Below are 24,309 nucleotides of genomic sequence, written 5' to 3' on the forward strand. Positions count from 1 at the left end.
ATCTTTATAGGAATCTGTGATCCCCCATTATTCAGAGGCTGCGTTTGCCCTTCCTCTTTTCATAACACCTTATAATATCTTGGCTTTGATAAGTCAAGGAATATTAACTTATATGGATTTAATAATTATCTACCTTATGGTTTCCATCTGACCCCAATTTTTCTTACATTTTTTTTTTTTAACAGTGCAGTCATCATCCCATATTACTACACCATATGCGACCTTATGTTATAAGTCTATCATTGGATATAATGCATATATTTGTGATCTCTATCATGCATGGGGGTGATTGTCGCTGTCTTACGGTTATGATTAATCAACTATCACACATTACCTTTTCACAACAGACACTGACAAGGACTGACACAGACTTCCTTTGTATCATCTTTATATATTCTTTTGGAGACGCCTGCCGAATTAGATTTTCTATTATATGTTATCATGCATCATTTTGCATAAATATTATTTTTGATACACTATATCAATCTAATATATTAACGTTTTGTGGCTCCCTCTTATCCCTGATTAGCCCCTAAAAAATACAGGGGTGAAACGCGTAGGCAAAAGAGGCCTACCACATAATTGTATATATTGTTCTACTTTTGTTCAAAAAAAAAAACTTCCTCTCCCCATTTCCACACTTAGAAATCAGGAGCAATTATTGTTAGGGACTATAGATTAGGGCACCACATGTTACCCCTTCTTGTCTGCCCTCCTCTTTTGTTGTGTGTACCCCTTTATGTACCTTGATATCTTTTATCATATCAAGTAAAAGTTATGTTTTAAATAAGCCTTATTGGTGTTCTAAAAAAGTGGTTTTCTATTTCTAATAATTTTGCCACCAAGGGCATATTATCCAGGTTTGTCTTTGGTACCCACATCAAAAACCAAAAGTTGGTTGTCCATGATTTTGAGATCCAAGAAATTAATTTCCGTACGACTATTAAGACTACTCAGAATCAATCAAAAGTAGCAAGAGATCCTTGACATCTAAAGACGATTTCAATGATGAAGTAGTGCCATAAAATTAGGGACTACTAACATTGATGTCTCATGCCTTGCATCATCAAATACTCCCAATATTCAATAAATAGATTTGCATATGGGGGGCACAGGATGTCCATCGCAGTCCCATTTACCTGGATGTTGAATCAGTCCCAAAACACAAAGAAATTGTGACTCAGGACAAATTTTAACAATTCCAAGTTTCATCAGATCAATTTTGAGGTTATTGGTTTTAAGGAAGAATTCAAAAGCCTGCAATTTACCTTTATTTGAGATGAACGTGTATAAAGATTCAACATAGCTTATTACAATAGCCATGTCTTTTTCCAATCTCAATTCAAGACATTCATTGAATCATGGAGGTACAAGGGAAGGGCCCCAACTAATGGTTTGAGATTTTGCTCAATCTACTCATCCACGTTATTATAACGATGCCCAGAAAGGCATGTTACAATTTTAGTATGGTGCTTGTGAATGACATACAACCGATCCATCAAACAACTTTTTAGTGATGATGCCCATATTATAAAACTTAAAACAAAACCACATTGCCCCTGTGAGTACCAATATAAAGGTCTCTTCATGGTAAGGGAGACTTTAAGCTCAATAATAGAGCTGCTGAAGAAATCCTTCAGCCAGATGACTACATCATAAATGGTGGATTCTTGGTTAGATTGTGGCCAACAACTAGCACACCTAAAATATTCATAGGTGTCAGGTGGCAGGGTTTCCCAGTCCTGGTAGGCTTTATGTCCCCTCTTAGAGGAAGACTCGCGTCCACTGGAGTGATGGTCGACAAATCCCAGGATGCTATCTAAAAGAGAGAGACCAAAAAAAATTATAGAAGACAGAACTGGTAGGAAAGGAAAGTAAATCACTCTCTAGCAACAAAAGCAGCAACAGACTAATGGACAAAGTGCTGTTTAAATAGCTGAGGGGGCACCAAAATCCCCCAAAATGTTTCGTAAAAATCAACATATACAACATTCAGCTATTGCCCCTGGTTCAGTCTTGAGCTCATCTCCTCATAAAAGCTGATCAGATTAGTTTGACAGGACCGATCCCCCATAAAGCCTTGCTGATATGAGGGCATTTATTTTTAAATCTCTTAGAAAACCCTCAAAAAATTAACATACAGGAGATTAAACTAACAGGCTTATAATTCCCGGGGTCATCTTCTGACCCGTTTTTGAATATTAACACCACATTTGTTATGCTCCAGTCCTGGGGAACCATCCCTTTCACTATATAGTCCTTGGATATTAGATATAGGGTTCTGTCTATACATTATTTGACTCCCATATATAACGCAGGGGTAAATGCCATCTGGACCTGGTGATTTGTCTATTTAGATTTTTTTTTAGGCAACATTGTTCTTCTTCCTGAGTTAGGCTGAGGAGAGTGAAAATCGCACGCTACCGTACCCCAGCCAGACCCTGCCCGCATCTCATTAATTTGAATGAGCCGACTGGAGTCAGAAAGTGGTATACCACGGTTTTAGGTCCGGTCATAAAACCAGATACGGGGCAAAAATGAGCCGACCAGAGTCCCTATCTGACTCCGGTCGGCTCATTCAAATGAATGGGATGCGGGTGGGGTCCAGTTGAGGTACAGGAGTGCACGGTTTTCACTCCCCCCAGCTGGATCCGGTCCCCATATTAACAAAACATGGTGTGAACCCAGCCTAAGACAGGTGATATGTACTGGACAGTTTACCTTATCCTGCTATATTTTACCTGATAGTTCATTTCCTACGTGAACACAGTGGAAAAAATGTGTTTAATATATTTGCTTTTTCCTGATCACTTCTATAATCCCACCCTTATTACTTTTTTAAAGGGCTAACACTTTGTTTTAACCTTTTCATTATTTATGTATTTGAAAAATGAAATGTAATTAAAAGGATTTCTCCTTTTCCTTACCCTTTCAATCCCATAAGGTATGTACCTCTCACAGTGAGAATTTAAAGCGTATCTGTCATAGCAAAGAAAAAAATAATGCTATATGTTAGTCACTAGACCATACAGATTCTTTCCATGTCCTTTTTATGTGTCTAGCTTCTCTATTTGGCTCACAAATCCCTCCGTTCTGCTGCTCAGTCAATCTGACATCCACTGTTCAGGAAGAGGCATGTCCGAAACAAGCACTGAGCGTGCCCTTACTTATCCTTCATTCATTTCCTACCCGAGTCTGCTGTGCTGTGTTCTCCTGATCCAATCACTGCAGGCTGTTCTGTAACCCCCTCCTCTCTGACTTCAGACAGGAGTCTGATAGATGGGACAGGAGTGAGCACAGAGGAGTGTAAGTCCCACTCTCACTTACTGGCCTTTGTCCCTGCCTGTGCTTCAGCTGGCACAAAGGTGATTCGGAGGCTGTACAGAATTATGTTTTGGATATTATGGGAACCCCTAGTGGTCTTCTTTTGTTTTTTTCCATAAACCATGATATCTATAAAAGGAAAATAAAAACAATTATAATGTGAATTCAAAAGGTTAATGTTTTGCCCTGATTCACTGGGCCCATTTAAGATAATAAAAAAAATGTTCCATTTAGTTTCTGTACTTAGTTTTTGAGGACATTATCTTTATCTATCCTGCTAAGGACTTCTCTGAGCTGATTATACATCGTTATCGTGGATCCTCTACAGAACATCCTATTATGTTGAAATTTATTATATAGTGGTCACTATTTCCTAGGTGTCCCCCAACCTGCACAATAGTTACTTTGTAACATCTGTTGGTTAATATTAAGTCTACTAGGGCTTTCCTCCTGGTCAGGTCCTGCACCATTTGGGACAGATAATTATCTTTAGCTGCATACAAAAATCAGTTTCCTCTAGGAGATTCACAGGTCTCAGTTTCCCAGTTGATATCAGGATAGTAAAGTTCCCCCATAATTACCATCTCACTGTAATTTGCTGCCTCATGTATTTGCCTAAATAATTGATCCCCTGCCTCTTCCACTATATTTGGCAGCTTTTAGCAAACCTCCCATCAGTATTTTATTTTTTATCGCCATATATTTCTACCCAAAATGACTCCACATTATCATTTCCCTCAATATATCTTCCCGCAGTGTGGCCTGTAAACAGGATTTAACATAAAGGAAAACTCCTCCCTCTTTTCTCCTCCAGCTGATAAGTTGAGCTGCAGTCTGACGGGTCGACTACAAGAACCAAAATGAAGACCGCCCTAGAGGACAAAAAAAGGAAGGTTACTGAAGGCACCGGGAAGGCAGCGGCAGGTAAGTCTTGATTTAAAAAAAAGTACCTGTCATCAATCCATATTTTATAAACTAACTCACATTATATTACCTAACTACTCCTAACACCCCTCCTGCCCTTACATTTTATTCTGAGCTTTAAAAAGCTCTGTATCATACCTTTCCCCTTGCTCATTGTCTGAGCTCCCAGCCGGAGAAACTGGGGGTTCCCCAGCCGGCGCAACGTCACTGAAGCCTGCGAGAGCTGTGCCATGCCATGCCCCACATGCACTACCTAAGTTTGGACTTCTGCAAGTCCAGGTGGAGACCAAAATAACTGTTTGACTTGCGCAGGAAACAGAACAGAGCCACCTTGTGGCCATTTTTTCAATCACATTAAATACATATAAAGGGTGAGAATTTTAACAGCACGTAAATAGCAAAGTGTCTTATAATTACATAAGGAACAATATATTTTAAGTTTGGTTTGGTGACAGGTACTCTTTAAGTTTTATTGCCAGCATTTCCCAAAAAAAATTCTATCCCCGATAACCCCTTTAACATTCTGTAAGACCTCCGTGTATGCAATGATATGTTTCAAAGCAACTTTCCAGTAAAATACCAGTACCTCATACACATTTATTCAATAAGTAAAAAAAAAAAAAAAAAGTCTCTTTCCCTCAACCACATGACAACTACACATGGTTGCGAGAACAGTCATTTTTCAACATCCGCTGACTGCCAGGTCACAACAGCAGCGTAAAAGAAGCCTTAGGTTGCCAAAACTGCTTGGAAATCTGGTGATCAGAGACATTTCGAGAAAACCCTTGGTGTGTGGGCGAACATAATTCTGCTGAAAAATGCTAAAGTTACCTTTCTGTTCACTTTGGACTTAGAGAAGAACTTTAAAATTCTTAGTAGGTGGTACAGGTACACAACTTTCTTATACTGAATCTTTCTGTGTCAAATCTATTCGGCCACTGTGGAACCAAACCTGGGACAATGCTGTTTTTTTTTTTAGACATAATATGCTTTCTGCCGCAAACAGGTACACAACACTCCCAAAATTGCCCTTCTCTCTATTCTACCAGGTTCTATTGGCACGAAAAGAAAAACATCTGACGACATTATCACAAAAAAAACAGGTTTCTGAGCCGGCACATACGTTATTCAAATATGTTTTCACTTTATTAAGGAAAATCGCATTAAAAATCCATAATCTGAACAACAAAACCTAAAAACAACATGGCTTTCAATAAAAGGGTTCCCTAGATGTTCAGAGTCTAGGCGTGTGGTTTGTAAATATGCGATAAACATATTCGGAAATAGTGGGTACTGTGGACCAAAAAGATACTGTATTCACAATTTTATGAATTGAAAGAGCAAATTTGTGGATGCCGTGGGTTATACTTAAGTTGTTTTATTACACATAGACAATGCGTTTCGAGAGCGGGCCGCTCTCTTTTTCAAGTCCCAGAAAGGGGGGGGGGGGGGGCAAACTTCCAGCTGTTGCAAAACTACAACTTCCAGCATGCACTGACAGACCATACATGCTGGGAGTTGTAGTTATGCAACAGCTGGAGGCACATTGGTTGCGCAACACAGAGTTTGTTACTTGACTCAGTGTTTTGCAACCAGTGTGCCTCAAGCTGTTGCAAAATCAGAACTCCCAGCATGTACAGTCTGTCAGTACATGCTGGGAGTTGTATTTTTGCAACAGCTGGAGGCACACTGGTTGCGAAACACTGAGTTAGGACACAAACTCTGTTTCACAACCAATGTGTCTCCAGCTGTTGCAAAACTGCAACACTCAGCATGCAGTGACAGTTGAAGGGCATGCTGAGAGTTGCAGTTTTGCTACAACTCCCAGCATGCCTTTTGGTAGTCTGTGCATGCTGGGAATTGTAGTTACGCAACAGCTGGATGCACACTTTTTCATAGAAAAAATATGCCTCCAGCTGTTGCATAACTACAACCCCCAGCATGCACAGACTACTAAAGGGCATGCTGGGAGTTGTAGTTGGAACTCCAGCTGTTGCAAAACTACAACTCCCAGCATCTTGAGGGGGCAACTATGACACCTCACTCCTGCTGGGTAAGGGTGAATGGGGCTGTCTCGGACAGCCCCATTCACCCTTTTTTTCCGGGTCACCAGAGACCCGAATGACCAGGAATCGCCGCAAATCTAAGGTCTTGATCGCCGACATGGGGGGGGGGGGGGGACCCCCCAGGGGTTTGCACAGAGTGCCTGCTGATAGATATCAGCAGTCATCCAGGTCTGGTCCCCGCCCGGACCGAAATTCCCACGGGCGTACAGGTACCTTAAGTTCCAGGGAGTCGGAGTGTACCTGTACAAGCTTTTTTTCAGTTTTGTGCGACAAAACTGAAGAAAAAAAGATTTTTGTGTACTCACCGTAAAATCTCTCTCTCGTAGCCTTCATTGAGGGACACCTATACTGATGGGTATATGCTCTTGCCACTAGGAGGCGCTGACACTAGGAAAAAAAGTCGGCTCCTCCCTGGCAGGACATACCCGCCCACTGGAAGTGAGGTAATCAGTTTAGTCACAAAGCAGTAGGAGAAGCCAACAAAGTAATACGTCCAAAGTACCCTAGAAAGGAAACCCGGATGAAAACCCAATAACCGGAAAAGACCATCCAGACAAAAATGAAAAAAAAAAAAAAAGAATGGGTGGGTGGGGTGTCCCCCAATGAAGGCTACGAGAATTTTTTTTTACAGTGAGTACACAAAAATCTCCTTTTCTCGGTCACTCTTCATTGGGGGACACCTATGTTGATGGGACATACCAAAGCAGTCCCCTAGGGTGGGAAAAACAACCACTAGCGAAAGGGGAGCAGTCCCGAGACTGAACCCACTTGCGGACAAGACCCCAGGCCTGCGGACAAGACACCAGGCCAGAGACAAACGAGGCCCAGAAACTGAGCTCCCGAAGATTCCCCATCCATGGATAAGGACTAGGACACCAAACTAGAAAACCTACGTCCATATGGAGAGACAAGAAAAGGTTGACTAGAAAGCCAGATGGGCCCGAACCTCCCTGTAGGAAACAACGCCAAGGAACACAGAACCAGACAGAGCGCTAGCCCAGTTGGAAAACAAAGGGAACCACAAGAGAGCCCCATCCAGAGTCAACCGATTCAAGAGAACATGGCGGAAAAACGCCAGGGAGAGTAGTGGATGCCTGAGCAGAAGGCGAACATAGACGTGGAGACCAGAAAAAACACTGAAAAAAAGAAGATAGAAACCGGCTCTAGAGAGGTCTGGTGATAAGATCAATGACCTGAACATCCACAGACCCAAAAAACCCTATCCCAGAGGGCCGACGCGATCACCCGGGAGGCGAAAAGAGCTTGACTGGCAGAATCCGGATGACCAGAATGCCTTCCATCCCGGGAGTACATGGACCCCGAAGCAGAAGACAGAAGGAAGAATGGACAAAAAAGTAGCGGAATGCCAGAGCGACAGACAATGGAAGTGGAGGTTTCTGAGGCTCCTGAAAGACTTACACCCGAAGGGTAAATAAACCCAAGGTTCGCAAAATGCTCCGGGTGACAACTAATGTGACGAGACAGAAGTGTGGAACAGAAAAAAACGCCCCACAAATGGGATCGCAAAGAAGTCTGGGTAGCAGTGCTGCACATGCCCTCACTTAACCATCACTAAGGCCCAAGAAACCACCAGGGCCGCCCTAGAAAGAAGGCACACCACAACATCCTGGGATTGTGTCCAAGACAACCGGCCTCGAATCCCAGTGGTCCAGAGCACTCCGAAGCAACATCCCGCCAGGACGGGAAAGGAGGGGGAACAACCGAGAAAGGGCACAGAAAGGTTATTCCAGAGACGGTGGTGTCAGTGAAGTGCAACTGACACTGACAAAGGGGAGGATGAACACACCCTCCAGGGATATTGCGCCGAGGAAGGAGGAGAGCAATGGAAGGACCCCAACCACAGACGGTGGCTAGACCGGCTGTCGTCGAGCCATACATGAGTACATAAACTCTGCCAACAGAGGAAAGTGTCAAGGCTGCATGAGCAGCAGTAGACAACCAAGCAACCTGAAGGGAGACAGGCTGCACTAGTGGGCAAAAGCACACAAGTAAAGACAGCAAAAAGCTCATCTGAATGCTCACAGACAAAAAAAAAACAAGGGGCCAGCCCGATATCCCACCTAAACAGTGGGAAGAGAGAAGGCTCCATCTTGGTAGTACAAAACGCTCAGCGAAATAGTCGCCCTAGAAGAGGGGAAAACAAGGAGTGGTCGAGAAGAAAACCATGCCCTGACCCGCCAAGCTCCCTGGTCTCCGTACCCCCTAAGGAAGGAAGATGAAAAAGTGCGCCAAGCACTGTAGGAGCAGAGAAATGCCGCCCCACTAAAACGGAACGAAGTACTGGGTGTGCGGAGCCCCCAGGAACAACACAACGAGGCATGGAGGAGCCAATGTGCATTCCCAGAGGGATCGGAATCCTGGACCCTAGTGCTGGGCAAAGCTAAAAAGAACCAACAGAATTGAGAGGAACACCCCATCAGGGTAAAACCCTGGACCAGATGGATGCCAACGGAGTCAACCTGGTCGAATCTAAGGCAACAGAGCAGGCGCCTGAGGCACCATGCCTAGGAACTCAAGAAGATACCTGGAGACATGGGGGGGGGGGGGGCATCAGGCCCAAGCCAGCTCCTTTGTGCTTGACTGCTGCAGACCTGCGGAAACAAGATCACAGGAAGGCCCGAGGCACACCCCACCAACAGAAGGGAAGGTGGGCTATACAGGTGCAGGGGGGGGCCTTAGCAGACGTAAGGACACAGACATTTCCAATGAACATACAGGGAGACCCTACGTGGAGCGTCACATGGAAGTGCGTCACTGGATTGCAGTCACAGGAGCTGCAAAAATGGGGGAGGAGACCTCCAGAAGTAGAAAGCCATGCAAACACAGAGTGGCATGGGAACCAAGATCTGGCATGGGAACCATGGTCACACCTGGTCCCGCCTTCAGACCCACACACAAAAAGTGGGCCACCAGCCTCAAGCTGTGAGAGTGGCAGGCATGTGGAAGGAGACTTGGTAAAGTAGGGAACCCCACAAACCAGCATGTGGCACATTGCAGAGGACTATGGCGCAACATGGGGAGACCCACTCGGAACTACGTCCAGGCAGTGGGTTACCTGCACGTCCGCACGCAGTGGGAAGTGTATGGTATATGATCCGACATAGCAGTAAACCATGATGATAGCCGTCCGGCTGACAGGTGGAGGATTTCTGAACACCAAGGAATGCTCCTTCAAACCCTCCCATTGATAGTGGGGCACAGGAGTGCAGCCAAACTTATGGGCGACCCGGTGGTGTAGGAAACCATGCAGACTAATGACTGGTTGACTGGCAGCAGTCCCATGTACCTGCAGGAACCCTCTGACAGAGACCTCACACCAACAGTGAGGTAGGGGAAACCACAGCTAAATACGCGGCAGCCCAGAGATGGGAGACCGACAGCAGCAGAAACTGTGCAGAAAACAGTCTGGCGTAATGAGTGACCCTTCAGGCGCTGGTGATAAGGGGACACAGCCCTTAGACACATGGGGAAAGGCAGTGAAGCCTAAAAGCCATGGATAGAATCTCCGTCACCCTGGAAAATCGGGGAGGTTTGGGAGCCGTGGATTGAATCCCCTACGCCCTGCATAGGGTCCACAGGACACGTCAGGTCACTCCCCCGGACACCACCCACTAGCAGTGAGATACCAAAACTTCAGCCGCCGATACTTCAGCCTTTGGAGGAGTGATAGGTGGCAGAGAAAACCATGCAGACCACTGTCTGGCTTACTGGTATGGGTCCTTGTAGACAAAGGGGCACTCCAGCGGTCACCTCGCACTAGCAGTGGGGCACCGAAACTTCAGCCTCAGATACTTCAGCCCTTGGAGAACCGACAGGCAGCAGAGAAAACCATGCAGACCACTATCTGGCTTACTGGTATGGATCCATATAGACAACAGTGAACTCCAGCGGTCACCTCGCACTAGTAGTAGGGTACCGGAAACAGCAGCCGCAAATACTTCAGCCCTTGGAGAAGCCACAGGCGGCAGAGAAAACCATTCAGACCACTATCTGGCTTACTGGTATGGGTCCATGTAGACAACATTGGACTCCAGAGGTCGCCTCGCACTAATAGTGGAGTACCGAAATCCAGCCGCGGACGCGGCAGTTATGAGATGAGTGACAGGTGAGACTACTGTCCGGCCCAAAGAGAGCAGACGCAAACCATGGCCACTCAGGGACACTTCCACAAAGACCTCGCACTGGATGTGGTGATCTGGGACAACAGCCGCGGATGTGGCAGCCTGTGGAGGAGGGAACAAGAGCACCTGCGGACACGGGAAATATGTCATGACAACCAGTGATAGAGGAGAAACAGTCCTGATTGTAACCCCGGTATACTTCCAAGGAATCATGAAAACCCCTGACATGACCCGCCACAGCAAGTCACATATGTCTCTGACAGAGTGAGAAACCTGGCGAAAGCAGGAATGCCAGAGGCATACCACCACTGACTCAAAGCAGTGTCATATCAGGACCCATACTGGGAGATGGAGACAGGAAGGGGGACCCCATATAAGCAGATATTTTTTGGTGTACTGTACCCGAAGATACCACCCTAGCAGTCAATGCATGGAGCGACGGAAGCCAGCTTTCAAATCGGCCCACGTCCTGAAAAATCCATTTACTATATGGTCCCCGAATAGGGGAAGTATCAGATAGTAAACTGATAAGTACCTACGCTGTACTAGATCGTAGCCAATAGGCTGAAAAGCAATAGATAGTACAGGCTAAGGCTGCAAGTTTTGTGACCCCAGAGGTCACAAGGTGCATGGAAAGGAAGGCGCAATATAATTATAGGCCACAAGGGGGCGCCAGCCACCACTAAATGGTTAAAAAGACCATCAGAAGAGAATCACTTTTTTTTTTACTTTTGAATTTTTTTCCACGTACGCCATTGACCGTGAGGTTTAATAAACAATATATTTTTATAGTTCGGACATTAACCCCTTAACCCCTTAAGGACCCAGGCTTTTTCCGTTTTTTCATTTTCAATTTTTCCTCCTTAACTTTAAAAAATCATAACTCTTAAAAATTTTCACCTAAAATTCTATATGATGGCTTATTTTTTGCGTCACTAATTCTACTTTGTAATGACATCAGTCATTTTACCCAAAAATCTACGGTGAAACGGGAAAAAAAATCAATGTGCGACAAAATTGATGAAAAAACACTATTTTGTAAGTTTTGGGGGCTTCCGTTTTTACGCAGTACATTGTTCAGCAAAAATGACACCTTATCTTTATTCTGTAGGTCCATACGGTTAAAATGATACCCTACTTATCTAGGTTTGATTTTGTATCACTTCAGAAAAAAATCATGAATACATGCAGGAAAATGTAGACGTTTAAAATGGTAATCTTTTGACCCCTATAACTTTTTTATTTTTCTGTGTTCAGGGCGCTACGAGGGCTCATTTTTTTGCGCTGTCATCTGAAGTTTTTAGCAGTACCATTTTTGTTCTGATCAGACTTTTTAATCACTTTTATTCACTTTTTTGTGGTATAAAAAGTGATGAAAATGCGCTATTTTGGACTTTGGAATTTTTTTGCGCGTACGCCATTAAACGAGTGGTTTAAAAAGCAGTATATTTTTATAATTCGGACATTTCCGCACGCGGCGATACCACATATGTTTATTTTTATTATTATTTACATAATGTTTATTGTATTCTTGGAAATGCCGGGTGATTCAAACTTTTATTAGGGGAAGGGATAATTGAAAGGGTTAATGATTTTTTTACACTTTTCTTATAGTGTATATATTATAGCTCCTATAGTGTATATCTTTTACACTGATTGATCCATCTCCATAGGAATGGATCAATCAGAGTTTTCGGCGATTGAATGCTCAAGCCTGGATCTCAGGCTTGAAGCATTCATTCGACGATCGGACAGCACAGGAGAAGGTAAGAAGACCTCCTTCTGTGCTACAGCTGTTCGGGATGCCGCGATTATACCGCGGCGATCCCGAACAGCTCCCTGAGCTAACCGGCAACTTTCACTTTCGTTTTTAGCCGCAGCTTTGAGCGCACGGCTAAAGGGTTAATAGCGCGCGGCACAGCGATCAGTGCCGCACGCTATTAGAGGCGGGTCCCGGCTTCACTATGACGCCGAGCCCGCCACGATATGATGCGGGGTCACCGTGTGACCCCGCGTTATATCGCAGGACCAGGACCCAGGACGTACCCATACGTCCTGGGTCCTTAAGAGGTTAAAAAATCAGAACTCTTTAAATTTTGCACCTTAAAATCCATATTATGGCTTATTTTTTGCACCACCAATTCTACTTTGTAATCATATTAGTCATTTTAACCAAAAATCTACAGCGAAACAGAAAAAAAAAAACATTGTGTGACAAGATTGATAAAAAAACGCCATTCTGTAACTTTTGGTGGTTTCTGTTTCTACATAGTAAATTTTTCGGTAAAAATTACACCTTCTCTTTATTCTGTAGGTCCATACAATTTAAATGATACCCTACTTATATAGGTTTGATTTTGTCGTACTTCTGGAAAAAATCATAACTACATGCAGGAAAATGTCTACGTTTAAAATTGTCATCTTCTGACCCCTATAACTTTTTTATTTTTCCACGTATGGGGCAGTATAAGGGTACGCCATTGATTGTGCAGTTAAATTAACGATATATTTTTATAATTCGGACATTTCCACATGCAGCGATACCACGTTTAATTTTATTTACAGTTTTTCTTTTTATGGGAAGAGGGGGGTGATTCAAACTTTTATTAGGGAAGGGGTTATATGATCTTTATTCATTTTTTTCACTTATTTTTTTGTAATGTTTTAGCTCCCATAGGGGGCTATAACACTGCACACACTGATCTTTTACATTGATGAATGGTTGCTCATAGGAAACCATTAATCAATGATTCTGCTACTTGACTGTTCATGCCTGGATCTCAGGCACTGAGCAGTCATTCGGCGATCGGACAACAGGAGGCAGGTAAGGAGACCCTCCTGCTGTCCTAGAGCTGTTCGGGATGACGCGATTTTGCCACGGCGATCCCGAACAGCCCCCTGAGCTAACCAGCAACCGATCAGTGCCGCACGCTATTAGCCATGGGTCCCGGTCCTGTTGTTAGAGGCCGGGCCTGACCCGCTATGGCCCCGTGTTATAGAACGGGAACGGACTCATGACGTACCGGTACGTGATGGGTCCTTAAGAGGTTAACGCACGTGGCGATACCACGTTTATTTTAATTTTCACTTTTTTTATGTGAAAAGGGGGGCGATTCTGATTTTAATTAGGGAAAGGGTTAAATCACATTTATTAACTTTAAATAGGCACTCATTAAAACAAATTTTTGCTATTGCACTCCTTATGGTAAATAAAAAATATTTCTAATATACAGTGGTCCCTCAACATACGATGGTAATTCGTTCCAAACGAGCCATTGTTTGTCGAATCCATCGTATGTTGAGGGATTCGTGCAATGTTAAGTATAGGAAGCCGCGTCCTCACTGCTCCCGATGGTGACCCCGGTCCTCCGCTTACTGGGCCTGCGTAGCGACGTCATTACACCACTGCGTACGCCGTTCCTATTGGATGATGGGACAGCGTGCGCAACAGCATAGTGACGTCACCGGAGAGGGCCGAGAAGTCCCATAGGGGACTATTTATAGCAACCATTCGATTGCTAATCCTGTTCAGTGCTCTGTATAGGACATAGCACTGATCAGGGTTATCGGTCATCTTCTGCTCTGGTCTGCGGGAAGGCAGATCAGAGCAGAAGACTCCCGGACGACAGCAGAGGCAGGTGAGGGGACCTCCGTCTGCCGTGCAGGATGATCGGATCGCCGCGGCAGCGCTGCGGGCGATCCGATCATCCTGTTAAGTGATCGCGATGCTGCAGATGCCGTGATCTGTATTGATCACGGCATCTGAGGGGTTAATGGCGGACATTCGCGGGATCACGGGTGTCCGCCATTACCGGCGGGTCCATGGCTGCGATCCACAGCCGGGACCTGAAGCGCATGATGCCAGCATCGCTCCGATGTCCACGGTTATGCTCAGGACGTAAATGTACGTCCTGGTGTGTTAAGTACCACATCACCAGGACGTACATTCACGTCCTGCGTCGTTAAGGGGTTAAAGGGGATATCCAGGGGGAAAAAAAAATATATATATATTTTTTTATATATATATATATATATATATATATCTCAACTGACTCCAGAAAGTTAAACAGATTTGTAAATGACTTCTATTCAAAAATCTTAATCCTTTCAGTACTTATGAGCTGCTGAAGTTGAGTTTTTCTTTACTGTCTAAGTGCTCTCTGATGACACGTGTCTCGGGAACTGTCCAGAGTAGAAGCAAATCCCCATAGCAAACCTCTTCTACTATGTGCAGTTCCTGAGACAAGCAGAGAGCACTGTTGTCAGACAGAAAAGAACAACTCAACTTCAGCAGCTGATTATTATTGGAAGGATTAAGATTTTTTTAATAGAAGTAATTTACAAATCTGGAGCCAGTTGATACAAAAAAATAAAGTTTTTTCCTAGAATACACCTTTAACTGCCATATGCTGTTGGTTGGACACACACCCCTCAGTACTCCAGGCTGCACTTTCTGTGTTTGGGCTTCGGTCCAAAGTCTGTGTATGAGATGGGGGGGGGTGTGCTCTTGAGCTTTTTTTAAGCACAAATAAAACATAGAAAACTTAATCTTTTTTAAACAAAGTATATTGGAAATATTTTTATTTACCATAAGGAGTGCAATAGCAAAAATTAGTTTTAATGAGAGTTACCCTTTAACTTTTGTTATGCAGTGTTATAGCCCCCTCTAGGGGCTGTACCTTGCATACACTGATTGCTGGCTTCGTTCAATGCATTGCCATAGGAATGCATTGATCAGTGTTTTCTGCGCTTGATTGCTCAAGCCTGGATTTCACCGTGGCGATCCCGAACAGCTTCGCTGAGCTAGCCGGCATGGACTTCTCCCGTTTTAGATGCTGCGATCAACTTTGATTGCGGCATCTAAAGGGTTCATACCGGACATCAGCCCGATCGGCGATGTCCGGTATGAGCCACTGATGGCAACCGGGACCCCGCAGATACGAAGCGCGCTCAGAAGCTGAGCGCGCTTCACAGATCGGGAGCAGGCCACGGATGTGTATATACATTCCTGGTCGTTAAGGGGTTAAAGGAACATCACATGCTTGAAACAATCTTATTTCTACACGACTTTGAAAGGATGCCAATAATTTTGTCCAGCCCATTTTTGGAGTTTGGTGTGACATTATGTCCAATTTGCATTTTTCCTCCCATTTTTTGTTGAGTTCCAATACACACAAAGGGAATAAACATGTGTATAGCAAAACATGTGTTACTGCAAACCTTTTCTGTGAGAAATACTAAATTTTCTAGAATAATATTCAGGGGTGCCAACATTTACGGCCATTACTGTATATAGCCCCCTATATCTCTACACCTGGTGTATACAGGTATTACAGAGCACGCCCACTACAATCTCCAGTATATACAGTCCCCTATATCTCTACACCAGGTGTATACAGGTATTACAGAGCACGTCCACTACAATCTCCAGTATATACAGCCCCCTATATCTCTACACCAGGTGTATACAAGTATTACAGAGCACGCCCACTACAATCTCCAGTATATACAGCCTCCTATATCTCTACACCAGGTGTATACAGGTATTACAGAGCATGCCCACTACAATCTTCAATATATACAGCCCCCTATATCTCTACACCAGGTGTATACAGGTATTACAGAGCATGCCCACTACAATCTTCAATATATACAGCCCCCTATATCTTTACACCAGGTGTATACAGGTATTACAGAGCACGCCCACTACAATCTCCAGTATATACAGCCCCCTATATCTCTACACCAGGTGTATACAGGTATTACAGAGCACGTCCACTACAATCTCCAGTATATACAGCCTCATATGTCTACACCAGGTGTATACAGGTATTACAGAGCACGCCCACTACAATCTCCAGTATATACAGCCTCCTATATCTCTACACCAGGTGTATACAGGTATTACAGAGCATGCCCACTACAATCTCCAGTATATACAGCCCCCTATATCTCTACACCAGGTGTATACAGGTATTAAAGAGCACGTCCACTACAATCTCCAGTATATACAGCCCCCTATCTCTCTACACCTGGTGTATACAGGTATTACAAAGCACGCCCACTACAATCTCCAGTATATACAGCCCCCTATATCTCTACACCTGGTGTATACAGGTATTACAGAGCATGCCCACTACAATTTCCAGTATATACAGCCCCCTATCTCTCTACACCTGGTGTATACAGGTATTACAGAGCACACCCACTACAATCTCCAGTATATAAAGCCCCCTATATCTCTACACCAGGTGTATACAGGTATTACAGAGCACGCACACTACAATCTCCAGTATATACAGCCTCCTATATCTCTACACCAGGTGTATACAGGTATTACAGAGCACGTCCACTACAATCTCCAGTATATACAGCCTCATATGTCTACACCAGGTGTATACAGGTATTACAGAGCCCGCCCACTACAATCTCCAGTATATACAGTCTCCTATATCTCTACACCAGGTGTATTCAGGTATTACAGAGCATGCCCACTACAATCTCCAGTATATACAGTCCCCTATATCTCTACACCAGGTGTATACAGGTATTACAGAGCACGTCCACTACAATCTCCGGTATATACAGCCCCCTATATCTCTACACCAGGTGTATACAGGTATTACAGAGCACGTCCACTACAATCTCCAGTATATACAGCCTCATATGTCTACACCAGGTGTATACAGGTATTACAGAGCATGCCCACTACAATCTCCAGTATATACAGCCTCCTATATCTCTACACCAGGTGTATACAGGTATTACAGAGCACGTCCACTACAATCTCCAGTATATACAGCCTCATATGTCTACACCAGGTGTATACAGGTATTACAGAGCACGCCCACTACAATCTCCAGTATATACAGCTCCCTATACACCGGAGAAAATACAGATATTACATGGCATGCTTTATCCCTTTCTCTTATCACTCATTTGCTTGACGGCAAATCTACCTGCGTGTACTGGGATTTAGTCACTGTGCACACACTACGGCAGAACAAGTGGATGTGCCGCTCAGGGGCGCAGGGAAGCTGGGTGCAAACAGAAGTCATTACAGGCGGCACATGTCCGTCCTCTATACATGACTCAGGGCTCTCACACATCCGCAGATTTCCCGGTATTAGTCCCGAACCCATCCCCCGCATACAGCCCATTCCAGCCCCACTCTCCGGCTGTGATATTCTCGCCCTCCCCCGCTATTCACCCGCAGACAAGGAGGCCGCTATCTCCGAGAGCCTCTCGCTTTACGACACGCTGTCACTGCTCACATGGGAGCCGGCTTTACGACAGTAAGAACGTGAAGTGCTGCAGCGTGTGGAGACACAGGCCGGGCAGGTGAGAGAGGAGAGAAGTGTCTGCTGTGTGGATAATCGCTATATACTCTGTGTATAATCGCTATATACTCTGTGTATAATCGCTATATACTCTGTGTATAATCGCTATATACTCTGTGTATAATAGTATAATAGCTATATACTCTGTGTATAATCGCTATATACTCTGTGTATAATCGCTATATACTCTGTGTATAATAGTATAATAGCTATATACTCTGTGGATAATACATGTGTATAATAGCTATATACTCTGTGGATAATACATGTGTATAATAGCTATATACACTGGGGATAATACATGTGTATAATAGCTATATACACTGGGGATAATACATGTGTCTAATGGCTATATACTCTGTGGATAATACATGTGTATAATAGCTATATACACTGGGGATAATACATGTGTCTAATGGCTATATACTCTGGGGATAATACATGTGTCTAATGGCTATATACTCTGGGGATAATACATGTGTCTAATGGCTATATACTCTGGGGATAATACATGTGTCTAATGGCTATATACTCTGGGGATGATGCATGTGTCGAATGGCTATATACTCTGGGGATAATATCCGTATACACTGTATATAAACTCTGTGTATAATACTTGCATATACTATGTGTGTGTGTGTGTGTGTGTGTGTGTATATATATATATATATATATATATATATATATATATATATATACTGTGTATAATACCTGTATTATACACCTATATTCTAATTATTGTATTTAGGTATTTTATGCAGCATAAAGATATAGTTATGTCTTGTAAATACCTGTACCTTGTATATAATCTTTACACCTTGTATATAGGTTACCCACTGTTTCTGATACCTATACACATTATATGATATATGCAATGCATTGGGAAAGTCTTGAGACCCTTTCGCTTTTTATGTTGTGGTCTTCTGTAGAGAAAAGAAGGAAAATACAAAAGCGCATTTCCTAATCATTTTGTACTAGATACCCATAATGACAGGCTGAAAACAGAAGGCCACTCCTTACCCCCTGTCTAAAACATCCCTACAGTGAGGCTAGGGGAAAGGATAGGGGATAAGATGCCTGATTGCGGGAGTCCCGCCGCTGGGGACCCCCGGGATCATGCACGCGGCACCCCGTTTGTAATAAGTCCCCGGAGCGTGTTCGCTCCAGGTCTGATTACCGGCGACTACAGGACGGGTGGCGTGTGACGTCACGCCTGCGCCGGGGGGGTGACGTCACGCTCCGCCCCTAAATGCAAGCCTACGGGAGGGGGCATGATAGCTATCACGCCCCCTCCCGTAGGCTTGCATTGCGGGGCAGAGCGTGACGTCACACGCCACCTGTCCTGTAGTTGCCGATAATCAGGACTCATTACAAACGGGGTGCCGCGTGCATGATCCCGGGGGTCCCCAGCGGCGGGACTCCCGCAATCAGGCATCTTATCCCCTATTCTTTGGATAGGGGATAAGATGTTTAAGCACCGGAGAACCCCTTTAAAGGGTTACTCCTCTGGAAAACATTTTATTTATTTTATTTTTAATCAATTGGTGCCAGAAAGTTAAACAGATTTGTAAATTACTTCTATTTAAAAATCGTAATCCTTCTAGTACTTATCAGCTTCTATTTGCCCCACAGGAAGTTCTTTTCTTTTTGAATTTCCTTTCTGTCTGACCACAGTTTTCTCTGCTGACACCTCTGCTCATTTTAGGAACTGTCCATACATAGCAAACCTCTCCTGCTCCAGACTGTTTCTAAAATGGACAGAGGTGTCAGCAGAGAGCACTGTGGTCAGACAGAAAAGGAAATTCATAACTTCCTGGGGAGTGCCCCTTTTAAAGAAAATCTGATCCAGAGTGGTAAGGACCGAACATTCACCTTTCAGTGAGACAGTGGGGGGAATTCCTCAATATAGGTGAACGTCTTTTACCCCTTTATTTGTCTGGTAGAAACTGTGTGTATGTGCGCCAAATTTATTAAATAGAGCAAGTCGTGTGATAAATAGGTTTCTGGTATATATCGTGCATAGCGTCTACAGCCAGGGGGTACTGACAATGCCACTTGCCAATCACTGGCCAAGGCCGGACACTGGTGCAGCCAATGATTGACAGTTCAGGGCGGCTCCGGTGAAGTAGACGGCCTGCGGAGACTGGCAGGATATCCTGGTGTATAAACCTTGTGGTATCCAAGAAGACTGGAGGTTTTCATCACTGCCAAAGATGCTTCAACTAAGTACAGTGGTCCCTCAAGTTACAATATTAATTGGTTCCAGGACGACCATTGTATGTTGAAACTATTGTATGTTGAGGCCATTGTAAGTTGAGGGATCACTGTACTGAGTGAAGGATCTGAATTCTTATGTCTCTGTGAAACGTAAGTTTTTCCTTTTCAATATATGAGCAAAGATTTCTAACATTCTGTTTTTACTTTGTCATTATGTGGTATTGAGTGTAGAATGATGGGAGAAAACTTTTTTTTTTTTTTTCACACAATACTGTAACATAAAAAAAGATGTGATTAAAGGTGAAAAGGTCTGAAGACTTTCTGAATGCAATGTATAAACTATAGCACCTACCCCCCGGGTTCAGGTCCTGAGGAAAAAAGGGTGGGAACTCTCCCATGATTTTCACTCCTGCTAATGGGAACAGTGGCCCACATTTATCAGTGTCTTTAGACTGTTTTTTGTGTAAAAAAAAAAAAAAAAGGGGCAAGCAGGGTTTTTGCGCCCTTTTTTTGCTCCTTTTTGTTTACACATTTCTGCTGATTTTGAGTTGCAATCCACTGATTTTGAATGGTAATCCACTGATTTTGGCAATAGACATGATATGGAAGGGATTTATCATTGCCCCTTTTTGTAAAAAGGAGCAAAAAAAGGTGCAAAGCCACTGAAAAGTCTCTAAAACTACACCAGCCCAGACATGGTGTAGCTTTTTAGAAAATGTGACCTGCACAAAATTTATCAAAGCTCTTTTACCTTTTAATAAATTTGGTGCTCTTACACATTATCAGCATACAAAAAAGGTGTAAAATAAATAAAAAAAATAAAAAATAAAAATAAAAAGGCTTCACTTGCACTGCAATGATAAATGTGGGCCAGTGTTCCTTCAATAGAAAAAGTGTGGTAACTTGGTTCCTGCAGGACTTGAGCCATGACCTACAGGGGGTAGGTCAGGGCTCAAGTCCTGCAGGAACCAAGTTCCTGTATACAGCACTTATCTACTGTATATATCTGCGTCCTGTATACAGCACCTGCCCCCTCCCCTTTATATAGCACCTACCTGCTGTGTGTAATCCACTTATTAGCACATATATATATATATATATATATATAGCACCAATCACCTGTGTATTATACTTTTACTCTATATGCTCCTTATTAAAATCAGTATAAGATATATTACATGCAAGTTTTTGCATCCGTATAATGGCGGCTAGGACCAGCTGGACCTCGGGTCTGATGACCTAACCTGCCATTGCTGGTCAAGAAACCCGCAGTCAGGGCTGTACTACACCTGTGATACACCTATGTGATACTATCCTTATAGAAACAACAGAGCATGACCGCTACACACAACTGTCAGGATATCCTGTAATCACATGTCATCTTTTCATGGGATCTGCGGCAAACAATATCCCTATTAGACATACTTCTGCAATTGGCAGAATCTTAAAACAAATTTCATCTGTAGTGTCTAATAATTTGACAAATTAGGTGATGATATGTAGCATATGTCACCCAGCTTTCCCTAGATCCTGAGAATCAACTCCAGTTGCTGTGCAGTATCCCATACCCCATTTTCCAGGACTGACTTCTGGTGCTCATGTCACTGTGTAGTTAGAATATCCATGTAAGTATTGTCTATTGTGTTCTGCAGGAAACACAAGGATGGGGGATCCAGACCGGATACTCAGTGCATCCCCCAACTGGTATTGCAGTCGCTCCAGTGACGCAGCCGGAGGGCTCTTTGGATTTGCTGCACGGAATTCTGTCTATTTGCTACGTATAAGCCCCCAGGAACCTGGATTATATGGTAAGTTTGTGTACATGTAAAATGCATGTTACTGTGACATGTACCACCTCCCTAAACTAAGCCCTCCTCATGGCAGCGGGATCTCCTAATGGCAGTGGCTTCAGCAGGATAATGCCCCTGCCACACTGCAAGCATTGTGCAGGAACGGGAGGGAGCATCTCATCTGAAGTCTGCTTCCCTGATATTTTATCCCATATGGCGGCGTTTGCCAACTAATGTGCCTCCAGCTGTTGCAAAACTACAACTCCCAGCATACCCAGACAGCCTTTGGCGTGCAGAAAGATGTAGTTTTGCAACAGCTGGAGCCTCACTGGTTAGAAAACACTGCCATGTAGTAGTTTGGAAACAGTCAGAAATATATATCGACACATACATTGAATCCAAGCAACACATTTGACCCTCTGCAAGTAAGCAGAGAGGCTTGGTAGCTGTCCCAAAAGTAGCATTATTTAGAGCTGTGTTTCCCAACCAAGGTGCCTCCAGCTGTTCCAAAACTACAACTCCCATCATGCCCGGACAGCCTTCGGCTGTCCGGGCATGATGGGAGTTGTAGTTTTGGAACAGCTGGAGGCACCTTGGTTGGGAAACACTGATTTTAGAGGACTGTATATGTTGAGAGCCCTTTGTTGCAATGGCTTGCCTCTGTTGCCTATACAAAGATCCCATGCTGGTCCCTCGTCTTGTATATAGACAGGGGGGTCTTTAGTGATACACACATTGATGTTTTTCTTCTCTTTTTTTTTTTTTTTTTTTTTTTTTCAGGGGAGCTGGTTGGACATACAGAACGCGTGTCTGGTTTTGGCTTCTCTCACTTCTCCGGTCAGTCTCACCTCTGTGCCAGCAGCTCTGATGACGGCTTCGTGAAAGTATGGGACACCCAGACAAAGAGCTTAGTAACGGAACACAAGCTCCATCGGGTAAGAACAGGACATTTGTCTGTACGTGTATCTAGGTTAGAGAATAAGGTAGAAAATACAAGGTACCAGTTACAACAACAAGAAGATGATACAGTGAGAGACTAAAATGAATGTTAATAAACATGGAAGGACTGGTGTTCTGTACACTGTACCTGTATATCTTTGGACCTTGGGGAAGGTTTTTGACTCTTTTCACATGTCTGTTGAAGTTCCATTATACATTAAAGGAGTACTCCACTGCATTGAGGGGGCGGGGTGTGACATAATGAGGGGCGGGGCTATGCTATCACAAGCTTCCGACACCGGCTCCAGCGTTTGGAACAGTTTGTTCCAAACTCTGAGCTGTGGAGTACCCCTTTAAGAGATGGAAAGCTCAATATGTAGCACTGTTCTCAACAAAAACACCACAATTGAATCTGGTGGATGCCATTAAAAGACATAAGAATATTTTAGGCACCATTGATGACCATCAAGCAATCTGGCCCACCATCATTTTAGTTTATTGCTCCTATGACCGAACAAAGTCATATAGAAAATATCAGTACCTTAGCAGACAGACTGACACCTGTACCTTCAGTGTCTACAAAAATCAATAAAATGCAATAAAACAATTGTGGTGCTCAAAGTAACATAGACAGGGTGACAAAAAAATTAAATCAAATGTTTAATATGATAATAAAATGAAAAACCTTTTTTTGGTGTGTCAGAGGGCCCTTGTGACCACCTTAAGATAAATTATAGTAAAATAAAATAAAACACCTAAATGACCACCTAAAAGCAAAAATGTTAATCAAATCTTAAAAATGCTGCTCTCACAGTTATAGACTAAAATGTAAATAAATGAAATTATATGTTCATATATTCTAGAAAGGTATTCAGAGACTTGTAGTCCTCCTAATGCATTAGAAAGTTCTGCTTTCCATAGTGCGCAAAGTTTTAGTTTTGTGCTTACACAATAAGGGGCACAAGTTGACTGCATCCAACTATTAGTATATTAATCTCAGTATATGATTATTCTCAACTAATCTGGCATGATGATAGTAAACAAGTCAATAATTATGGATTGGTGCACTGAACCTCTCACCGATTCAGTGATCAAAGATAACGCTCTGAACCAGAGGGATTGAAAAAAATAAATAAATAAATAAAATACTTCTGGGAAGGAACCTGCACTGTGATAGGGATGTGATAATTTCGTGGTTTATTCACCCATCTTGTCAATAGTGCTATGTTTCGGTCTACACAATGAGACCTTTTTCCTTTTATATGATGCCTGCCATTGACATCAGGGTTTATAATTTACATAAAATATATTCATATAAACAAACACCAAAGTATACAATAATATACAATATGTGCAAACATTTTGTTTGCACATATCCATGGACTTCTCCAGAAGCAGCACTCTGTTTCTCTTTCTAGGGTACAACATTGGTCTGCTAGGGGCATGGTTGTGACACGCCGTTGTCTTCCATACTGTCGGACTTTTTGGACGTTTGCGGTTTCTTTCATGGCTGCAGTCTGGTACCTCACTTCTATCATGAGGTACCCATGTCTGTGTCCCTACGTAT

General features: G+C 43.4%; 1 protein-coding gene and 1 non-coding gene across 5 annotated transcripts in view; one reads left to right on the forward strand and one right to left on the reverse strand.

Moving 5' to 3' along the window:
• GEMIN5 (gem nuclear organelle associated protein 5) overlaps positions 1-24,309 on the forward strand; it is an 82,523-nt gene that overhangs the window by 12,676 nt on the left and 45,538 nt on the right. For 3 of the 4 annotated variants that reach the window (XM_056516802.1, XM_056516801.1, XM_056516803.1), the window contains exons 2-4: positions 4,139-4,248; positions 21,666-21,821; positions 22,584-22,738. In XM_056516802.1, coding sequence (XP_056372777.1) covers positions 4,185-4,248; positions 21,666-21,821; positions 22,584-22,738 — 375 coding nt within the window. In that variant the 5' untranslated portion in view covers positions 4,139-4,184. Of the gene's footprint in view, positions 1-4,138; positions 4,249-17,680; positions 17,798-21,665; positions 21,822-22,583; positions 22,739-24,309 lie in introns of those variants that run through there. The other variant, XM_056516804.1, reaches the window with a different exon arrangement.
• Positions 10,843-11,032, reverse strand: LOC130268163 (U2 spliceosomal RNA). Its single transcript, XR_008843519.1, has one exon. It is a non-coding gene; the product is annotated as a U2 spliceosomal RNA (small nuclear RNA).

Source organism: Hyla sarda, chromosome 4, assembly GCF_029499605.1.
Source record: "Hyla sarda isolate aHylSar1 chromosome 4, aHylSar1.hap1, whole genome shotgun sequence".
Lineage (NCBI taxonomy): Eukaryota > Metazoa > Chordata > Amphibia > Anura > Hylidae > Hyla > Hyla sarda.